This window comes from Cynoglossus semilaevis, chromosome 15 (assembly GCF_000523025.1).
Source record: "Cynoglossus semilaevis isolate Cse_v1.0 chromosome 15, Cse_v1.0, whole genome shotgun sequence".
Classification (NCBI taxonomy): Eukaryota; Metazoa; Chordata; class Actinopteri; order Pleuronectiformes; family Cynoglossidae; genus Cynoglossus; species Cynoglossus semilaevis.
This window is the reverse complement of record NC_024321.1, coordinates 18,671,467-18,689,762: the sequence shown is the minus strand read 5'-3', so window position 1 is coordinate 18,689,762 and position 18,296 is coordinate 18,671,467. Positions and strand designations below refer to the sequence as shown.

Below are 18,296 nucleotides of genomic sequence, written 5' to 3'. Positions count from 1 at the left end.
GAACTTTAAACACACAATCTCTCAAACTTCTCTTCACTTCAGAGAAGTGAAAAAAACAATAGGAAATGAAACCAGTGCAAAAAAAAAAAGAAAAAAAAAAGAAGTCTCGACCACATTCATCCACTCATGAATGGGCTTCAATTTGACAGGCACAAAAGTGCTAACAAAAACATACCTTAATAGAAGTTTAAAAAATGTAATAAATTATATGAGCAATAATAATAATGGATATTTTTATTGGTATGATTATTCATTATTATTATTATTGTAGTTTGGATTTTTTCACAAATGTCTTAGTATAGTAAGGCATTTTTTGAAACATTTTCAGGTTGTTTTTTTTAATAAAAAATACAACAGATGGACTGGAATCATCGTCTGTTTCAACCAATCAGAGCATTTGGGGATAGGGCCAATACTGCTGCAGCTCTAAATGAAACCAGAGCAACTGAAGCTGTCAGAGAACTTCTCTACAGGACACTGAGCACCAGAAGACCCTGCATCAACCTGGGGGGTGGGAGAGTGATGGGGAGAGTTGGAGATGTCAGTGTGAAGTGACCATGAAAGGATAAAAAGATGACAAGAAAAAGATGAAGACGCAGGCTGACGTACTTAAAAGGATAAAAAGATGACATCAATTGGTGAAAGTCAGCAATGCATATTAATGGTCCATGTCTGACAAAAATATAAACAAGAAACACCTCAAATAATAAACACTCAACAACATCACACAAACCGACCAAACGAGAATCAAACAAAACAAAAACAATATTAAAAAAAGATAATTAAGAAGTGACTAGAACAATTCACTGTGTTTATAACTAGGTCTTCTGAGGTAGGTAATCCACTGTTTACTCTAAGACCTGCTGTCTCCTGGTCTTGACCCCCCCACCCTCTTACTTTGGGCCTCTGAAAGTCTTCCTAATGTGTTGATTTGTGAGCGGATCTCATCTTGGAAGTGTCATTAACAGAAGTAAAGGACTTGACCTTCCCACGAGACTGGAACTCAGTTTCTAAGTCTGGTGAAGTTTCCTACATTCATCCATTTAACTTCATTTGACAAAGTAAACAGAATGCAATAAAAAAATCACTCGTCATTCGGCAACACACGTCACACACAGTCTCTGTGATGGTCCACCTCAGGTTGAAACTACTTTTACAGAACACTAGAATATTAAACAGAAAAAAAGTTAAGTTAATCATATAATTATGGAACTAATCCTGAGTCAAGGAGACAAAGAAAAAACCCAGGTGCCATTCAAGTGTTTACATTTGTAAAAAAGTTTTACATGAATTATTTCTACATTCTAACCAGCCACACGACAATAAATTACTCACCACAGTCCACCATGTTTATCAAAAGCAGCTCCCAAACTACGGTATGTGGACATCTAATGGTACATGGAGGAATCCAGGTTTTTTTTTGTCCCGTGTGGGCAAAATAGTTGTGGTAAATATACAGTAACAGATGGATCCAAACTGGAAGAATCAAAATAGAGGAGTGGGAGTCAATGACACAAGAAGTCTAAGTGTACATTATGTGTGTGATTTCAGAATAAAAATAAAATGAAGAGCTGGTTCTGCTATTTTATGGGATGGTGTGTCTTAAAAATACTCTATATACTATAATCTTAGGTTCTCTTGTGCTTCAAACAGCTGGTACTGTAGTTGAAATAGTTTCTGAATCACTGTTTTAGACGATCATGTCATGTCTGTGTGTTCCAGAGCCGACATCATGTGTGATGATGAAGAAGTTATCGCCCTGGTGCTTGATAACGGCTCCGGCCTGATGAAGGCTGGTTTTGCTGGAGACGACGCGCCTCGTGCCTTATTTCCTTCTGTTGTTGGTTTCCCTCGACAACAGGTACAAAGAACCATTTGTGAATTTCAAACTAATTCAGGTTAAAAATCTGCAGCACGTTTGCATCACATCACCATCTCCGGTCCTCGCTCTTGTCAGGGCACGATGGTCGGCATCGGCCAGAAAGAGGCCTACGTGGGTGACGAGGCTCAGAGCAAACGAGGCATGCTGACGCTGAAATACCCCATTGAGCGGGGTATCATCACCAACTGGGAGAACATAGAGAAAATCTGGCACCACACTTACTACAACGAGCTGCGTGTGCCCCCGGAGGAGCACCCCATCCTGCTGACAGAGCCCCCGCTCAACCTCAAGGCCAACAGGGAGAAGATGACTGAGATCCTGTTTGAGACGTTCAATGTCCCCGCCATGTACGTGGCCGTGCAGGCCGTGCTGTCGCTGTACGCTTCTGGTCGCACCACAGGTGAGATGGAAAACAAAAAAAACAAACCTTGGGCAGGAGGATATTAAATGCATACACAAGACTAGAACTTAAAATATATATATATATATATTGGGACTAGAACTTAAAAAATATATATATATATTGTTTTTATATATTCAGTATATATATAATATTGCATTATATTATATATAATAATAATAATTTCTATTATTTTGTTTCTCATTAGGTGTCGTCCTGGAATCTGGGGATGGCATAACCCACAACGTTCCAATCTACGAAGGGTTTTCTCTTCCTCACGCCATCATCCGTCTGGACTTCGCCGGCCAGGACCTGACTGAGTACCTCCTGAAACTCCTGACAGAACGCGGCTACTCTTTTGTCACACCTGGTGGGTGAGAACCTGACAAAGAGAACACAACGACAACGTCACCCACAGCCTGACAGTTGTTTTTTTTTTTTTGGTCTGCGTTTCTTCAGCTGAGCGTGACATCGTGCGTGACATCAAGGAGAAGCTCTGCTACGTCGCCAAGGACTTTGAGGATGAGACCGACGCTCCTCCGTCCTCGGTTGAAAATACTTACGAGTTACCTGACGGTCAGATCATCACCGTAGGTGACGAGCGCTTCCGGTGCCCGGAGGCCATGTTCCAGCCGTCTATGATTGGTGCGTAAAAGCAACGGGTTTACTCTAAAAAAAAAAATCACAAACGTAATTAATATTATTTTTCAGGTAGAGTTACAACTTCCTGACGGTTTGATGTTACTAAAATTGTCTTTCACTCACTGCCATTTAAGCCTCAGTGTGGACTGAAGGGGGTGCTGTTCCGTCATTATTTGACCCCTCGTGTTTTCACAGGTGTTGAGTCTCCAGGTATTCATGAGACCACGTACAAAAGCGTCATGAAGTGTGACGTCGACATCCGCAGGGACTTGAACCTCAACATCGTTATGTCGGGGGGAAACACCATGTTCCCTTTTATCGGTGAACGCACACAAAGCGAGATCGGTGATCTGGTGGCAGGCGCGATGAAAATTCGGGTAATCTTCACTCACTTTCAATCACTTTGACCAAGTGTCCAGGACAGGTTCCACAGTGACACCATGTGTGTTTAGGTCCACTGCCCCCCTGAGAGGAAGTACTCGGTGTGGATCGGTGGCTCCATCCTGGCCTCTCTGACCACCTTCCAGCAGATGTGGATCAGCAGACAGGAGTACGACGAGGTCGGACCAGCCATCGTCCACAGGAAGTGCTTCTGAGCAGCAGACGGTCACGGTCCTGGGTGTGAAAACGGACAGAAGATTCTTCAACAACAGCCCAACAGTATTTCACAGTAATAATGCTTAAAGTTTTGACGTCATTTAGAGTGCCGAGAACTCAGGTGTGGCCAAAACTATGGTGCAGCCTGTACTTCGTTAATATTTGCAGAGATACTTGGACTATATTGGCCACAATAAGTTTGAAAACAAATGAACAGAAAAAATAAACAAAACAGCATTTCTCAAATGGACAGAATGAGTGATTAATAAACAGTAGTAAAGATTAGGGGTGTAATAGTATATCGATATATTGTGATTTTTCATTTCACCATACCGTATCAATCTCCTCCTCCATCAGTTGTTGATTTTTCCTCACCAATTCCCAGTCCAATATTCCTGGTGTTGGTTCATTTTTCTGAACCTGATGTTCAGATGGAACAGAGTCTGAGACTAGGATCACACTGGGACTACAGTTACACTGGGGGAAAAAAACTCAATATATCATCATGCCTATGATATTGTTAATGTTGTCATTAATCCAAGAAAAAAGTGGAATTTATGATATTGTTAATGTCATTAATCCAAGAAAAAAGTGGAATGTTTTAGGGGCATCTAAATAAACCTTTGAGATTAAAGAAAAAAAAAATCACTTTAACCATTGTTAAAATCGACCTTACATTAACAACACATTAATTTAGACGTATTTTTTAAAATAATATTTAGCATAAATGGTCAGTAAAGTCACTAAAAGTTGTTGTTGTTGTTTTCATTAGGTCAATCATCACATTGTAAAGTTTGAATTGAAAAATAAAATTATGCCAAATGAAGTGTGTGGCCTGAGTCTGGATTCTTCTGAGTTCGGGTTTTAGATTAGTATTATTTAGATTTTTAATTGAACAATTAAATTAAATTATTTAAGTATTTGAACTTTAAAATTGTTTTAAATTATATCATTTTTATTGTGGACTGAGACAAAGTTTAAGATCGAATCCATTGGTCTTGTCAACATCAACACTGGCTGTGGCTACATTTGTGGTGCCATGACTTCAGACTAAATAGTATATATGTCGCCCCCCCTGTGGCAGCCTTACTTTCACTGGGTAAATGCCCTCGAGTGTTGACCAGGACCGGAATCGTGCAACATCATCCACGACGAACCATGTAAATAAAAACACACAGACTGAAGAGCAGGTACAGATCTGGACACAGGTTTCCATTTAATTTGAACATTTCAAATAAAACACGTAGTCCTGTTAGAGCGCACGGAACTGAGGAAAGAGCTAATGATCAGACACCAGAGTTCCACACCGCTGCATTTCAGACCCGGCAGAACTCTGCTGTAGTCCAACAACTGCTGCTGCTGCCTTTACATCATTTACCTGCCGCACATCTGAAAGGGTCACAACACACTGTGCTGTGATGACAACCTTCAGCATGTCACTCATCACTAGTGTGGCGTTGAAGTGGAACACGACTGGCAGGTCAGTAAACGCATCAGCCCTCAATAATCCGACGAAGAATGTTGCCGAGACCTCCCTTGGCGATCTGGAGAGGCGTCTTCTCCTCCTTGTTCTCTATGTAGATACTGGCTCCGTGCTCCACCAGCAACTTGGCTGCTTCCACGCGCTCTTCGTCACAGGCCAGGTGGCTGGGAAGAGATGAACAGTTAAAATTAATTTCTTCAAAAACACTGTAATCAACAAGATTACCCCAGTCCACCCACTGAACCACGGACAGCTCAGGGAACAGGGATTGAACCGGTGACCTTCTTACTGTACAGACAGGCATTCTAAGATTGGTCACTTCTTAATGTACTGGACAGACACTCAGGGTAACGTACAGGGCTGTGTTTCCCTGTGAATCCTGGATGTTGGTGGAGGCGCTCTGTTTGAGGAGCAACTGGATGAGGCGGGTGTTTCCTTTGGCTGAAGCTCTGTGGAGAGGAGTCGACTGTAACTTGTCGGTGGCGTTGGGGTTTGCTCCGTTTTCTAACAACAGCATAGCTATCTAGGAGAAGAAGAGGAAGTTAGCTACAACAGTCCTGGTACAGACACCAGAGCTAACGTTAGCTACAACAGTCCTGGTACTATGTAGATGTTTGTTTTTTTTAACTGCGTCCCTGCACTACTTTTTAAATAAATTCACACTTTGACATAATCAGCAGCATTTTCATTGTGGGGAGCAGGGATTTTTTGACGCGACTGTGGTTGAGATTCGACATCCAATCGTCCAATCAGAGGCTGGATTCTTTAACCACTGAGCTAGACTACCACGTGTGAGAAGAATGGTGGTGCCCACACTTTCTTTGACTCTCAGATCTATTTTTTGTGGGGATTTTATTTTGGAAGTGAGACTGAAACTAAAACTATACTGATGGTACTGATGTCTCTGGGTTTTTAAAACAATTTTTTGACACGTTTCTCTGTAAAGTATTGTTTTTTTTTTTTAATTTTTGACACGTTTCTCTGTAAAGTATTTCACTAGGAGCTTTCTAAAAATACTGTAAGAAATTCATAGTTCTGTTTCAAAGCTTGTGGGACATTTCATTCATGAGGTGGAGAGGTTCCAGTGGAAACAGGAACAGGAACTGTCTGAGAGGTGTCTGGTTAAATGAACACTTCCTTTGGACTTTTACACATGTATCAGTGAAAACCAGAGTTTCTCTGGTAACAATGGATAAAAGAGAAGTTCCAGTTCCATTGAGCTCAACCAAACTGAACCTGTGGAGAACAGCGCAACCCAGTGGGTGGCCATCAGTTTGGTTTTTTTTATATTCTCTGTGTGACGACGAAGGAAATGTTGGTTTCACAGAAAACAGAACTATTTACACTGTGTTCAGAAAAATATTTATCTTTAAAGACAAACATTAAAGTCCAGTTGTTGAAGAAGAGAAGATTATTGTGTTTATTATTATAATGTAGTACTACAACTGGTACAGAACGCAGGCTTCCGTTTGTACCACTAGGGGTGGCCAGAGTAGCACCAATGGTCGACAGGCCATGAACCATCGCCATACCTACGATTATTATTTAACTCTATTTGACCAATAACGTTTACAGACTCTCCTCTGTATACTGACAAATACAGAAAATTGTTTGAGTTGAAGTTTACTGCAGTATTAAACGTAATAAACTCACCTTGTATCTGTCTTTGGAGGCTGCGTAGTGCAGAGGAGTGCATCCATTCTGGTTGACTGAATTCAGCTGAGCTCCTTTGGAGATCAGGGTTCGGACGATTTCATCTCGGCCTGCAGACGCCGCGATGTGAAGAGGGCTCCACGATGCCTGCACAGAAATGGACCACAGGACGGTCAGGGTAAATGAACCTAACCCTGTACTGGAGCAGTCGTCTACATGCACTTTAGTGTGTAATATGTAATACAAATACAACCCAGGTAGGGTTGTGATTCACATATTAGAGTACTGATTTACTGCGTTACTCATTGGGTCAGTTAGCAAATATGAAGAGAAATGAGAGTACGTCATCCTGCAGGTTGACCTCCACTCCCAGGTCAAGCAGAAACTCCACGATGTCGGTGTGTCCGGCAGAACAGGCCCAGTGCAGGGCGGTTCTGTGGTCCTGAAATGACTCACAGTTAAAGACAAGTGATCCATTGTCATGGTTTTAGACAACAGTCCACTGTGTCGTTTGTTCTCACCTGATCCGTCTTAAAGGCGAGCGTTTTATCTGACAGAATACACTGGCGCAGTTTGTCCAGTTGTCCAGTGAAGGCGTAGTTACACACCTCCACGTTTGACACCGTACCTTCCATCCTCACACAAACTATCAACACTGTAATCAACAAAACAGTCCACACGGTCCGTATTCAACATGAACGACAACGACCCAGAAGGTTTACTTCCGCATGACGCAGCAATTCTCTTCAAAATAAAAATATCGCTCAACATTGTCTCAGAAATTGAACCATTGTACTTTGAAGTACTTATTTCCAGCTTCAAAGGAAGCAAAATAGCACAAGAGTTTAAATTAGTGTACTCAAATGCATACGGTTTGTTAAAAAGCTATAAAAAATAATCAATTGATTTGTGTTCCTAACTCCCACAGTTACTATGAAAAGACAGAGTCACAGCAAGGTGCAGCATGTATTACTAAATTAAAAGAAAAAAAACCCAAAACACATTATCGACAGATATTCAAAGAATGTCAGCAACTGTGATAATGTCACGATAATTAAGAACGAATGTGATTTAAGTCTATTTTTATCTATCTTTCTCTCTTTTTGTTTATGACAAAAAGTCAACGCATCTACGATGTACTGTATTACGATGTTACAGACATGATGCTTTTATTTTGAAATGGTGTCCATTACGAGGAAGCTATTAATTTTCAAAATGGCGACGATAGTAACTGAATAGAAAAACCACGATAAATATTTGTTATTCTCTGTCGTTAATCATTTATCCTTCGTTGTTTTTTTCATATTTCATATTTATCGCCCACTTGTTATCATGGCGGCCACATTAGTAAGTTTGACGATTTTAAATAGAGTTTAAATATAAATAAGAGACTCTGCTGCTATACGCTAACATCGTAAAGCTAAAGTTATGTTGTTTCCCTTGCTAGCCGATGAAGTCTATGTTCGCGTTCAACCTTTTTAGTTTCTATAATTATTATTAGCATTATTATTAATAATGGTACTTGTTTTGCTTAGAGAATAATGATAAATAAATGTATGTCGTTGCAGGATTTCAGGACACATGTGGACCAGTCCTGCAGATATTCAGAGGAGTTCGTCAACATTTACTATGACTGTATGGACAAGAAGAGGAGGGTGAGTGACGACCGTGTGACAGTTGAAATCTGGGGAGAGGGGCGATCTGTTCATTATCAAAGATATGTATATAATACTAATTGACATGTAATTTAATTCAATGTCATTCTATCTTCAAATGTTTCGTTCCTTAACGTTTTTAACCCCTGCAGGATGAAATGATAAAACATTAGCATCAACGTTGCCTCTACCTGAACAGTACGATGGACTTTTATCCAGATTATAATCCAATATTTAACTACTCATAACAAACAATCAAATGTCAAAAAAAGTTCATTGTGCCTTGTACCTTGTAATGAACTTTTACTTCAATTCCAGTCAGTATTCAACTGTTTGTTGAAGCATGACTCATATTTATTTGTCCTGTTGTCACACTGATCAATCACTGGCTCCTGTCTCAGAACTTGACCCGACTCTACCTGGACAAGGCCACGTTGGTGTGGAACGGCAACACGGTGTCAGGTCAGGATGCTCTGGGCGAGTTTTTCGAGTCTTTGCCATCGAGCGAGTTCCAAGTGCACACGTTGGACTGCCAGCCAGTTCATGGTGAGTGGAACCAACACAGCTGCAAACAGGGTGGAAAAGGGACACAACATTATTCACACAATCGACTTGAAGCATTAATTGCATTTAGTGTTAATTTGAGTGTTTCATACATTGGATATGGTCTTTCATTAAATATGTTGATGAAACAATTAAAGAGGAAAAAGTACATGTTAAAAATAAAGTCTCCATGTCCAGAGTTATGAAAATGATTTAAGGATCCAGAAGCCACTTGGATATGGTCTATGTTGATGAAACAATTAAAGGGAAAAAAGTACATGTTAAAAATAAGGTCTCCATGTCCAGAGTAATGAAAATGATTTAAGGATCCAGAAGCCTGTGGCCAAGTACATGTCAAACTGAAACTGTGGAAACAACCATGTCACTGCAGTTTACAATGTGACGCCCCCTGCAGGGCCTCGTTTTAAATCCATCCTTTCTTGATTCACAGAACAAGCCACCCAGGGCCAGACCACACTGGTCGTGGTCACCGGCGGCATCGTCAAGTTTGAAGGAAACAAACAACGCTTCTTCAACCAGAACTTCCTTCTGACGGCACAGGCTTCCACCAACAATGACCAGCCTGTTTGGAAGATCGCAAGTGACTGTTTCCGATTTCAGGACTGGAACAGCTGAGACCACCATTCACCATGCTTTGTACATTCACATTTGAAACTTGGAAAAAAAAGTTTTTGTAGTAAAATAATGACACCCCAACTCCCGTTTACAAAAGTTTATTTCAGAAATGTTGAAGGCAAGTGAAAAATGGTCTAATAAATACAAATAGAATCATTGTACAACCGACTGGAAAAGGTGTGAACATCTGCCCCTTCAACGGTCGGATGACGAATCCAACCAAACAGTTGGGGAAAAGTACTCAAATACACAACCTCCGACAACAACACGAGCATGGCTGAAATCCAACAAGCGTCAGATGGTACGCTGACTGTGAATGAGGTCACTATACTTCAGAAGGCCAGCTGTGACCTACAGCTCATGTAGAAGCGAGAGAGTGCAGGAAAAGAAGCTCCACAGTTTTGACTGTTCATCAGGTCATCACTTCCCCTCATTTTATATATATATATTAAAACTGTTTCTTCCTGAGTCATGTTCACACACGTTTATTTAAATAAATAAAACATCACAGAGAGTTGATGACACGGTCATCAACTCCGTCCTCAGTGGTTTAGGGACCGGGGTCTTTTTTCCTTTAGCCTCCAGTAAACATTAACATGGCAGTTTGGCCTTTTCCTCTGTAACAAACACCACAAACTTGTTTCTCTTATTTATGCCACTTACATCTGCGCGACCACACAAGTACTGCAGACCGAAGGCACAGTAACAAAAGTACTCCAACGTCACAGAAGCGTCTAATCAACAGGACTGGTTATACTTTTAGCGAATTCATCAACAACAACAACAACAACTAAACAACAACAAGGAGGCATTGAAAATCACTGGAAGACAACTACAGTTAGAGAGTGTCGAACTAAGAGTGGATGGCATCTGGTTCTAGAACAATCTTCTATAATCCTTCGTATGGAATTCTGTGAGAATCAAAATGTAAACAGAAAAAAAAATATCTGGAGCAGCTTCAACTATTTACAGCATTTCAAGACTTGGAAATCTGTGATGAACAAACCACAGTAAAACTGACCGATGACATTGATGGACCAATGAAACTACAGACAGATCAGGTGACTGTGACTCTGTCACTTTCCTCCGTACATCCTCTCTATGTCGTGGAGATAGTGGTTCTTCAGCTCCTTCCTCTTGAGCTTGAAGGCGTCTGTGACCAGACCGGTTTCAGGGGTCCATGGTTCAGGACTCAGGTGGACCTTCAGTGGAATCTCAAACCTCTGTAGTTTAACTGTGGAGAGGAACAGAAACTGGATCAGTACTACTGTGAATTTCCTTATTTAAGGAGAACAACTCTTTATGTGTACTGGATCAGTACTACTGTGAATTTTCTTATTTAAGGAGAACAACTCTTTATGTCACAGGGTCACGTAGCCATTCACACTCACATTCACACCTATGGTGACTGTAGAGTGAACAACTGACCTAATCCTGGACACAGACACACTCAGAACACCATTCAAAAAGACCAGTGTCCACCAACGGGACTCGAACCAGCGACCTTATTCCTGTATTGCTTGTATTTTATGGAGGGTTAGTTCTTAACTGTTAGTGGCAACAAGTTTGATCTCCTTCAGAACTACGCTCTCCATCTCAGGGTGAGTGCAGAGTTCCTCCCACGTTCCCATGATGCCTCTCTGTTTGGCCAGGGCCGTCAGCTGCTTCTGGTTTGGAACCACGAAGCTGATCACGTAGTTCTGGTCACTGTGAGGAGAAACGACAGAGACAGAGGTGACGTTAAAGAAGCTCTGATGTCTGGTCCCTGAGGCCGCTCTGCAGGAGGATGATGGAAGTGCACGCCACTGTAAATATTACAGTAAATATTCATCTGATGTTATTTGATTAAAAAAAAAAACACATTAAAGTGATTGTTTTAACCAAAGTAAAAATGAATAAAAATAGGGGTGGAAAATCCACAATTACTACAGTGTAGTACTGTGAACACGGTCACACTCACTACATGTAGACAGCGCCACCTGTCTCTGGCATTTCGCCGTCTGTCTGCTCACCTGTTGGCGTAGGCACAGATGTTGTCGATCAGAGGGCAGTTCTTCAGCGCCGACTCCACTTTGCCCAGGGACACGTACTCGCCCGCCTGCAGTTTGACCAAATCTTTCTTGCGATCTAAAGAAGATGAAGAAAAAAAAAAAGAAAAAAAAAAGTCATGAGCTAAAACCACACTGGATGCTAATTAGGACTGGTAAAAGATCAAAGGACGTTCTTCAACCAACATCACGAGATAATGACAGGAGCTGAGCACAGAAGGACGCAGAGCAGGGAAGAACAGAGGAAACGACGTCAAATTGATCAGATTATCCACACCAGGATGGAACAGAGTATGGAATATTTTGATTTACATTGTTTTAGTTTTGACAAGATGGAAAAGAAATGATTGTTTGTGTTATTGTTCTAATACATCACTAAAGCTGCCAAAACTATTTCTATTAAAGTAATAATCCTCTGTTTCGCCGTGTGGTGACAGAGAATGTTTGACTGTAACTAAGAACCAAACTAACTGAGGAGAACTTCAACAGAACAGTCAAATCATGATGCAAATGATCCGACCGTCTAACAGAGAACAGGCAAACGAGGCTAAAAGGACACAAAGAGGTGTGGTGACAGAGAATGTTTGTTTTGACTGTAACTAAGAACCAAACCAACTGAGGAGAACTTCAACAGAACAGTCAAATCATGATGCAAATGATCCGACCGTCTAACAGAGAACAGGCAAACGAGGCTAAAAGGACACAAAGAAATACTGTGAGTATTAATGATGTCATTTACATACTGTACCACATCATGTCGCGTGACAGTGTTTGCAGTACTACTGCACTACTACTACTATTACTATATTCATCATCCTGCGTCTGTGTTACTGTTGAACATTTCACTGTTGTTTTTCACGTGGAACTGATCATGTGACAAACGTTTGATTCTATTAAGGACATTTTTAACTAAAGTTAAAGCCCCTGAGGGTGGTGCTGATCCTCTGCAGCCAGGCAAGTTAATTTCAGTTTAATTTCTTTTTCTTTTTATTTGTCCCACAGTGGGGACACTGTCGGTGTGTCAACATGTGGGGGCGTATGACTAACTGCTCCCACAGTTTACTCACCCACTATTTGGAGACAGCCATCCGGGAAAATTTCTCCCACATCCCCGGTGCAGAACCATCTCTGACCCGTCTCGTCCACAAAGAAGTCCTGGTTGCTGTTTTCCTTCCTGTAGTAGCCCATGGTCACGTTTGGCCCCCCAATCAGGATCTCTCCTCTTGGGTTGGGCTGGTCTTTACTGGTGTAGCCACCTGTGGTCAAACAAGTATTCATGAGTCAGGGGTCGTACTCAGTGGTAGTACAGCGTGTACTGACACAGACGGGGGCGTCGTACCTTCAACCCAGTCCCTGAGTCTGATCTCACAGCAGATCAGAGGAGCTCCGACGCGGCCGGTGCTGATGTCCGCCACTGTATGTTCAAGACAAGAATATCAACATTTAATTAACCAAATTACAAAACTTTCTAATCTCATCTTGGACAAAAAGTACTTCAAATCTACAGTACTAACTAGCTGTGAAAGTGTGTATTTAATTGCAGTAATATTTGATCCAATCACTCAACGACACATCCTCCTGTTACTCCCTCGTCTGTTCTCACCCTCTGTGATGGTGCCTGCTCCACAGGTCTCAGTGAGGCCGTAGCCCTGACCCACTGGACAGCAGAAACACACATTCATGAACCTCTGCGTGGCCGGGGAGAGGGGCGCCCCCCCCGACAGCATGATCCTCACTCGTCCTCCCAGCAGTTTTTTGACTTTCTTGAACAGCAGCCTGTAGAGGAACGATGACGATCACACAGAGCGTGACTGTGGAGCCGGACATTTGTTGACACTTTAAGATAACACAGTGTTTCCTTACGCGTTGCAGAGAGGTGCGTCATAGCCCCTCTTGATCTGCTCCAGTTTATATTTGTAGCCCAGTGTAAACAGAGTCTTTTGGATGATGTTCATTTCCTGCACTTTGCTCATCACATTCTTGTTGATCCGGTCCATAATTTCCTTTTTTAGAGAAAGAAAAAACCGTACAGGATACATTTACAGACTGAACCGTGATTGGCTGGAAAAAACCCCAAAACAACTGGAGGTAAAACTAGAAGTGAAAGGAAAAGACAGCAGTGGAAAAAATGAGGTTTCTTACTGGCACAGCTGCCATCAGGGAGGGTCTGAGCACCGAGCAGTCGCCCTTACTGCCCTTCTTTATTTTAGTGGACTAAAAGAAAGAGAGAAAATATATTAATGCATAACTGAAATACTGTAATAATGAGCACAGCCTGTAAAGCAGGTTTAGAGGTTTGAAGTGTGGTGAGACGATCTTAAAGGGCCAGTACACCTTTTTATCAACATCACATAAAACATGAATTCTAGTTTAACCATTTAATAAAATGATTTGTCATTTAACTCTATATGTTACCAAATCATGTATATTATGTCTATATTGCCAACTCATATATTTTTTAACACATCTTTATCTCACTTGTCTATATTGCCAACTCATATTTTTTAACACATCTCACTTGAATAAGTCACCTTTCAGTGTTTACCTGTTCTGTAGCCACTAAACCAGATTTATTTTTAAAAAATAAATAAATAAAAAAAAACCCACAACTACAGGTGTGATACCACACCTGGCCTGATGGGGTTCCTGAGTATTACCTGGTCTGACAACGTCTGTGGTGAGGAGTAGCCAATCCTACAACCGTATGTGACACAGGAGATCTCCGCGGTCATTTCCAGAACATGAGCCAGAGGCAGATAAGCGATGTACGTGTCTTTGGGTCTGTGAAAACAGGAAGTCCAGATGGGAAAGTTAGAGCTCAGCGTCCCAACAACACGTTCTCCTCTGGTTTCAATAAGTTCATCTCAGAACCTACCCCAGTCCAGGGATGCGTTCGCACTGTCCCGTCATTCCTGCGATCAGGTTACTGTGGATGATCATCACTCCTTTGGGTCGGCCCGTGGAGCCGCTGGTATACATGATCACCGCCAGGTCAGAAGGTTCGGGCCTCACTATCTCTCTCCCCACTGCAGGACAAACAAACTGCTGTTATTTTTCCATCGACGTAGAAGACGGAGAATGGAAACGAGGCGGAGCAACAACACGCACCGTGTTCAGGCCGCACGCCCAACTCCAGCACCGACTGCATGCTGTGGATGGAGGTTCCTGCGGGGTAGCCTTCTGTGCTCACTTTCTTCTGGTCCACGTAGACCACATGCTTCAGTTTGGGACACTGGTGAAGTATATCCTGGACAGACATCAGAGGTGTCGGAACAGTAAATAAAGTGAACGACAAAATAATTATTTTAATAAAAAGTCAGACTTTTTACAACATGCAGGAATAAAACAGAGCGACTCTTCAACAAAGAGAGTAATTCACAGGTTTTTAATTCTGATTAAAAAATGTCACTGATTATAAACTGCAGTAAATCCACTCACTTTCAGCTTAGTCTCCAGCAGCTCTGCACTTGTGACCAAATGTGAAACGCCCGTCTCGTTCAGACCAAACACAATCGCTTCCTCTCCGAGGGTGGCGTAGAATGTCACCACTGTTTCACAAACAACACAGTCATTCAGTCAAAACATATCGGCTCATGTTCTTCTTTTTCTACTTGTACTGTACAGATCACACTCTTACGTGGAAAGTTGTGCCTGAAGCAGGTCTGAGCAGTGATCATCCACTCTGCTCTGGTTTCACAGAAAATTGCGATAGTGCTTTTGGGTTGGAGTCCCAGAGCTGCCAGTCCACTCCCAAACTGACTGACAACGGAGTCGACGTCATTGTACGACAGCCATCGATACTCCCCCAGGATCAGCTGGAGGGGGAAGACACCTCGGTCATTCTTCATTAATAATAATTATAATAATATTCATAATTCAAACAAGTGAACAAAGACATCCGTACCTTTTTAAAGACTTTGCCCGTGGGCTGCATCTCGTTCTCCTCACTAAGAACATCTCTGGTGCCGAGGCAGTGTGCGTCCCCGAAGCGCTCCACGGCGTGATCAAACAGCTTGTCCAGTGTGTCCTTGCCCGGGAAGTCCTCCTTGGCCAGGCGGTCAAAGTGATCTATGGAGCGGTACGGTCCATCGGTGCAGCCCGAGGTGGAACGGGCCTTGACCCGCTTGGACATAACTTTCTTTTGACCAGCACCAGTCATGTAGTACCAGGGCAGGAAGGACAGAACAGAGTACAGCCAGACCAGCAGGTGGACCGGGAACAGGAGGATGGACTGGAGTACAGAGTCAACCTGGAGATGCATGCTGCCTTCTTACCGCAATATTTCTAATATTATTGGCCCTGACGTCCCAGAGAGAAGGATTAAATCCTGAAATGTAAGATGAAACAGAGAAAATAACATCAAACAGTGTGGACGTGCATGTACCGTGATATTTCTGAGTTTAAATTTGCAAAAAAATAAACTTTTTTTTTGTTCAAAACCGAACAACTAAACTGAATGACCTACAAGTCAAACCACTGTTTCCATTAAAAAGCAAACAAACGACACCTTGATAACTGATGAGTTCACTCTCTACTGTCAGACTTCACTCACCTCCACCCCTCACCTCCACCTTCACCTCCACCCTCACCGCAGCCTCTGAGCTCCACAGTATCACTTCAGAGTATTTAAGGCTGCCTTACACAGGACAGCCCTCCAGGGGGTGTGTTCCTGGAGCTTTGTGAAGACCCTCCCTCACACTGATCAAACACCTGTCAGTCTCAGTAAATGTGTCCTCAGATTATAGAGGACATGAAGCTGAGATCGGAGCCCCGCCCCACTGACCACAGCCTGCTTCTTTATGCAGAAGAGGATCGGGCCGTGGACGACCAATGACAATACTCTTCATCCTCACCCCACTCTGTGCTTAGTGAAAAGGCCACTGTAGGTCAAAGTGATGATCTCAGAGCCCGAGGCAGACGAAAGAAATACAGCAGCAACAGATGAGATGGAAGAATGTGTTATGTTAGTTAGTTAGTTTTTAATTTATAAAAGTAAACACCACTAGAAAACCTAAATGTTATATTTTTGTTTGTTTTTAATTTATAAAAGTAAACGCCACTAGAAAACCTAAATGTTATATTTTTAATTAAACCATCCATCAATTCATCACTTCTTCTAGCACCTACTCTGATCTGACAGAGGTTTTTTTTTTCAACTTATCATCTCAACTATAATTATAAGATTGAACTTGATCCATATGGACTGTCAGATTAGCTTCAAACAAACTGCACTGACGTAGGTGCGTGTTCAGACTCATGGCAGCTCTCAGCAGACGGGCTATAAAATTTGAACCCAGGATGAAGGTGTAGTCACCACCTCGGGGGATGCTTCGTTCAACCAGTGGAATCATCACGACAGTCTTTATCTTCATTATCATATCGTCCATTGTTTTGTCAACACCAAAACAATCACTATCTACTGACCACTGTTCTGAGTGGAGACACTTTGTTCAAATGGTGACAAGTCACTGGTTGTTGTCGCTAGTACAGAGGGCAACAACACGTTCTATTGCCCCCCCCCCGTACCCTCACTCCCAAATAAAAAGCTTAAACATCCCGTAATTACAGGATTTGATCGATATGGACAGATGTCAGAAAACTTATGACGTGTGTTGACCTCAGAGGACGCCCCTTTCACTTAGTGAAATATTTCAAAATTCACAGACAGTGGGTCTGTGAATTTTGAAATATTTCTGTGATTCACAGCCTCAACCCACGTCACGCGTTACGCGTGTACTGATTAAAGAACGGAAAAAATGGCTGCGCCCTGGGGCGGCAAATTAGGCAGTCACTCAATCCAAAAAACCAAACAAAAAAAAAACGATGAACGGCTGTCAAATTACACAGGTTCACAAGGCAAACGTGAGGAGTCACGACGTGAGGTACAGAAAATTACACTTTTACTAAAGTCGAGTGAATGATCACGTGATGTGAGGATGTAGTTGGTGGAAACACAAATTAAAAACAAACAAAAAAATACAAGAAAATGACAACAGTGAGGTGATGACAAAGCCGCGGCCACGCTACCGCGCGGCCACCGTTTCCGACATTTAAGATATATATAATTTTACAAAATGACTTTTGGTAAATAAATGCCGCTAGTCGTGATGAAGAAAACAATATTAACCAAGAACACGGCAAGGTCGACGGTGTGTGTGTGTGTGTGTGTGTGTGTATGTAGCGCTCTTACCTTCCACAGTCAACTGCCGTGTGTGCCGCTCACGAATGACCGACAGTTACCTCCTCTCGAGACATAGAAAACCCGGAACTACGCGTCATCTATGAGTCCATATTTCTAGACCAATCAGCAGCCAGAACGTTTTTCTCCGCGTGCCCCCTCTCCCTTCATCACCACTATACCCCGGACGTACACACAAACAGACAAACCTCCTGCGTTTTGACTAGGCGAAATTATGTTCTAGACACTGTACCTCTAACTGTCGTTTCGGCTCGTCAAAATTACGTTACAGATATCTCAAATGACAACTCCCACTGTCCAAAATGAAATTACGCCCAGTCGGAAAGACGTTGTTGATATCAACACTGTTAATTCCGGATGGTCAAACTTTTGAATGGCGTTTGAATGTTAAAACGGCTTGCTATACAGCGACACCTGTAGGGCCTTAGGCGAACACACACCTTTCTGTTGCGTGTTCGTCAAAGTCACGTCATTGACGTAGTCACGTCATCGACGTGGCCACAACATCACAACAGACATAATAAACAATAGAGGCCGCATTGGCTGGGCTGGGGCCAC

At 42.3% G+C, this 18,296-nt stretch overlaps 4 protein-coding genes across 10 annotated transcripts in view; 2 read left to right on the top strand and 2 right to left on the bottom strand.

Annotated features, from left to right (window-relative positions):
* The first annotated feature begins 253 nt into the window (after positions 1-253).
* Positions 254-3,848, top strand: LOC103391372 (actin-85C-like). Of its 2 annotated transcripts, XM_008327608.3 has the most exons (7): positions 254-832; positions 1,723-1,861; positions 1,958-2,282; positions 2,491-2,652; positions 2,742-2,927; positions 3,120-3,301; positions 3,377-3,848. In XM_008327608.3, exons 2-7 carry the CDS (start codon positions 1,733-1,735, stop codon positions 3,518-3,520), a joined length of 1,128 nt encoding a protein of 375 aa, XP_008325830.1. In that variant the 5' UTR covers positions 254-832; positions 1,723-1,732; the 3' UTR covers positions 3,521-3,848. The 2 variants fall into 2 exon arrangements, with proteins under 2 accessions (XP_008325830.1, XP_024919096.1); XM_025063328.1 differs by lacking the exon at positions 254-832 and having other exon boundaries at positions 1,530-1,861.
* Positions 3,849-4,712: 864 nt separating this feature from the next.
* Positions 4,713-7,404, bottom strand: psmd10 (proteasome 26S subunit, non-ATPase 10). Its single transcript, XM_008327612.3, has 5 exons — positions 7,179-7,404; positions 7,001-7,099; positions 6,658-6,804; positions 5,361-5,527; positions 4,713-5,168 (listed from the first exon to the last, which is right to left on the bottom strand). The coding sequence occupies exons 1-5, from the start codon at positions 7,290-7,292 to the stop codon at positions 5,015-5,017; spliced, it is 681 nt and encodes a 226-aa protein (XP_008325834.1). The 5' UTR covers positions 7,293-7,404; the 3' UTR covers positions 4,713-5,014.
* Positions 7,405-7,514: 110 nt separating this feature from the next.
* Positions 7,515-9,652, top strand: nxt2 (nuclear transport factor 2-like export factor 2). Of its 3 annotated transcripts, none has more exons than XM_008327620.3 (4): positions 7,515-7,614; positions 8,226-8,312; positions 8,714-8,858; positions 9,307-9,652. In XM_008327620.3, exons 1-4 carry the CDS (start codon positions 7,591-7,593, stop codon positions 9,489-9,491), a joined length of 441 nt encoding a protein of 146 aa, XP_008325842.1. In that variant the 5' UTR covers positions 7,515-7,590; the 3' UTR covers positions 9,492-9,652. The 3 variants fall into 3 exon arrangements, with proteins under 3 accessions (XP_008325842.1, XP_008325843.1, XP_008325841.1); XM_008327621.3 differs by lacking the exon at positions 7,515-7,614 and adding an exon at positions 7,831-8,004; XM_008327619.3 differs by lacking the exon at positions 7,515-7,614 and having other exon boundaries at positions 8,199-8,312.
* The window catches only part of acsl4a (acyl-CoA synthetase long chain family member 4a), a 10,739-nt gene continuing 1,243 nt past the window's right edge, over positions 8,801-18,296 (bottom strand). The window contains exons 1-16 of one of the 4 annotated variants that reach the window (XR_003052042.1): positions 17,730-18,218; positions 15,444-15,866; positions 15,177-15,354; positions 14,978-15,087; positions 14,648-14,786; positions 14,415-14,565; positions 14,197-14,320; positions 13,682-13,753; positions 13,403-13,542; positions 13,143-13,315; positions 12,879-12,953; positions 12,607-12,795; positions 11,504-11,618; positions 11,041-11,198; positions 10,513-10,725; positions 8,801-8,877 (exon numbers count right to left, since the gene is read on the bottom strand). Coding sequence is in view for 3 of the 4 variants with exons in the window: in XM_008327617.3 (XP_008325839.1) it covers positions 10,568-10,725; positions 11,041-11,198; positions 11,504-11,618; positions 12,607-12,795; positions 12,879-12,953; positions 13,143-13,315; positions 13,403-13,542; positions 13,682-13,753; positions 14,197-14,320; positions 14,415-14,565; positions 14,648-14,786; positions 14,978-15,087; positions 15,177-15,354; positions 15,444-15,800 (2,139 nt within the window). In the remaining variant the exon portion in view is untranslated. Of the gene's footprint in view, positions 8,878-9,573; positions 10,726-11,040; positions 11,199-11,503; positions 11,619-12,606; positions 12,796-12,878; positions 12,954-13,142; positions 13,316-13,402; positions 13,543-13,681; positions 13,754-14,196; positions 14,321-14,414; positions 14,566-14,647; positions 14,787-14,977; positions 15,088-15,176; positions 15,355-15,443; positions 15,867-16,091; positions 16,508-17,729; positions 18,219-18,296 lie in introns of those variants that run through there. The other 3 variants (XM_008327617.3, XM_025063327.1, XM_008327618.3) reach the window with 3 other exon arrangements.

What these genes read in the sequence shown, in the direction of transcription:
- nxt2 (XM_008327619.3), top strand. Translation starts at nt 8,199, where the DNA reads ATGATAAATAAATGTATGTCGTTGCAGGATTTCAGGACACATGTGGAC. An exon ending in GTATGGACAAGAAGAGGAGG is followed by an intron (nt 8,313 to 8,713) that starts GTGAGTGACGAC and finishes CTCCTGTCTCAG; the next exon opens with AACTTGACCCGACTCTACCT. An exon ending in GGACTGCCAGCCAGTTCATG is followed by an intron (nt 8,859 to 9,306) that starts GTGAGTGGAACC and finishes CTTGATTCACAG; the next exon opens with AACAAGCCACCCAGGGCCAG.
- LOC103391372 (XM_025063328.1), top strand. Translation starts at nt 1,706, where the DNA reads ATGTCTGTGTGTTCCAGAGCCGACATCATGTGTGATGATGAAGAAGTT. An exon ending in CGCTTCTGGTCGCACCACAG is followed by an intron (nt 2,283 to 2,490) that starts GTGAGATGGAAA and finishes GTTTCTCATTAG; the next exon opens with GTGTCGTCCTGGAATCTGGG. An exon ending in CAGGCGCGATGAAAATTCGG is followed by an intron (nt 3,302 to 3,376) that starts GTAATCTTCACT and finishes ATGTGTGTTTAG; the next exon opens with GTCCACTGCCCCCCTGAGAG.
- psmd10 (XM_008327612.3), bottom strand. Translation starts at nt 7,292, where the DNA reads ATGGAAGGTACGGTGTCAAACGTGGAGGTGTGTAACTACGCCTTCACT. An exon ending in TCGCCTTTAAGACGGATCAG is followed by an intron (nt 7,100 to 7,178) that starts GTGAGAACAAAC and finishes GAGTCATTTCAG; the next exon opens with GACCACAGAACCGCCCTGCA. An exon ending in CCTCCAAAGACAGATACAAG is followed by an intron (nt 5,528 to 6,657) that starts GTGAGTTTATTA and finishes TTCTTCTCCTAG; the next exon opens with ATAGCTATGCTGTTGTTAGA.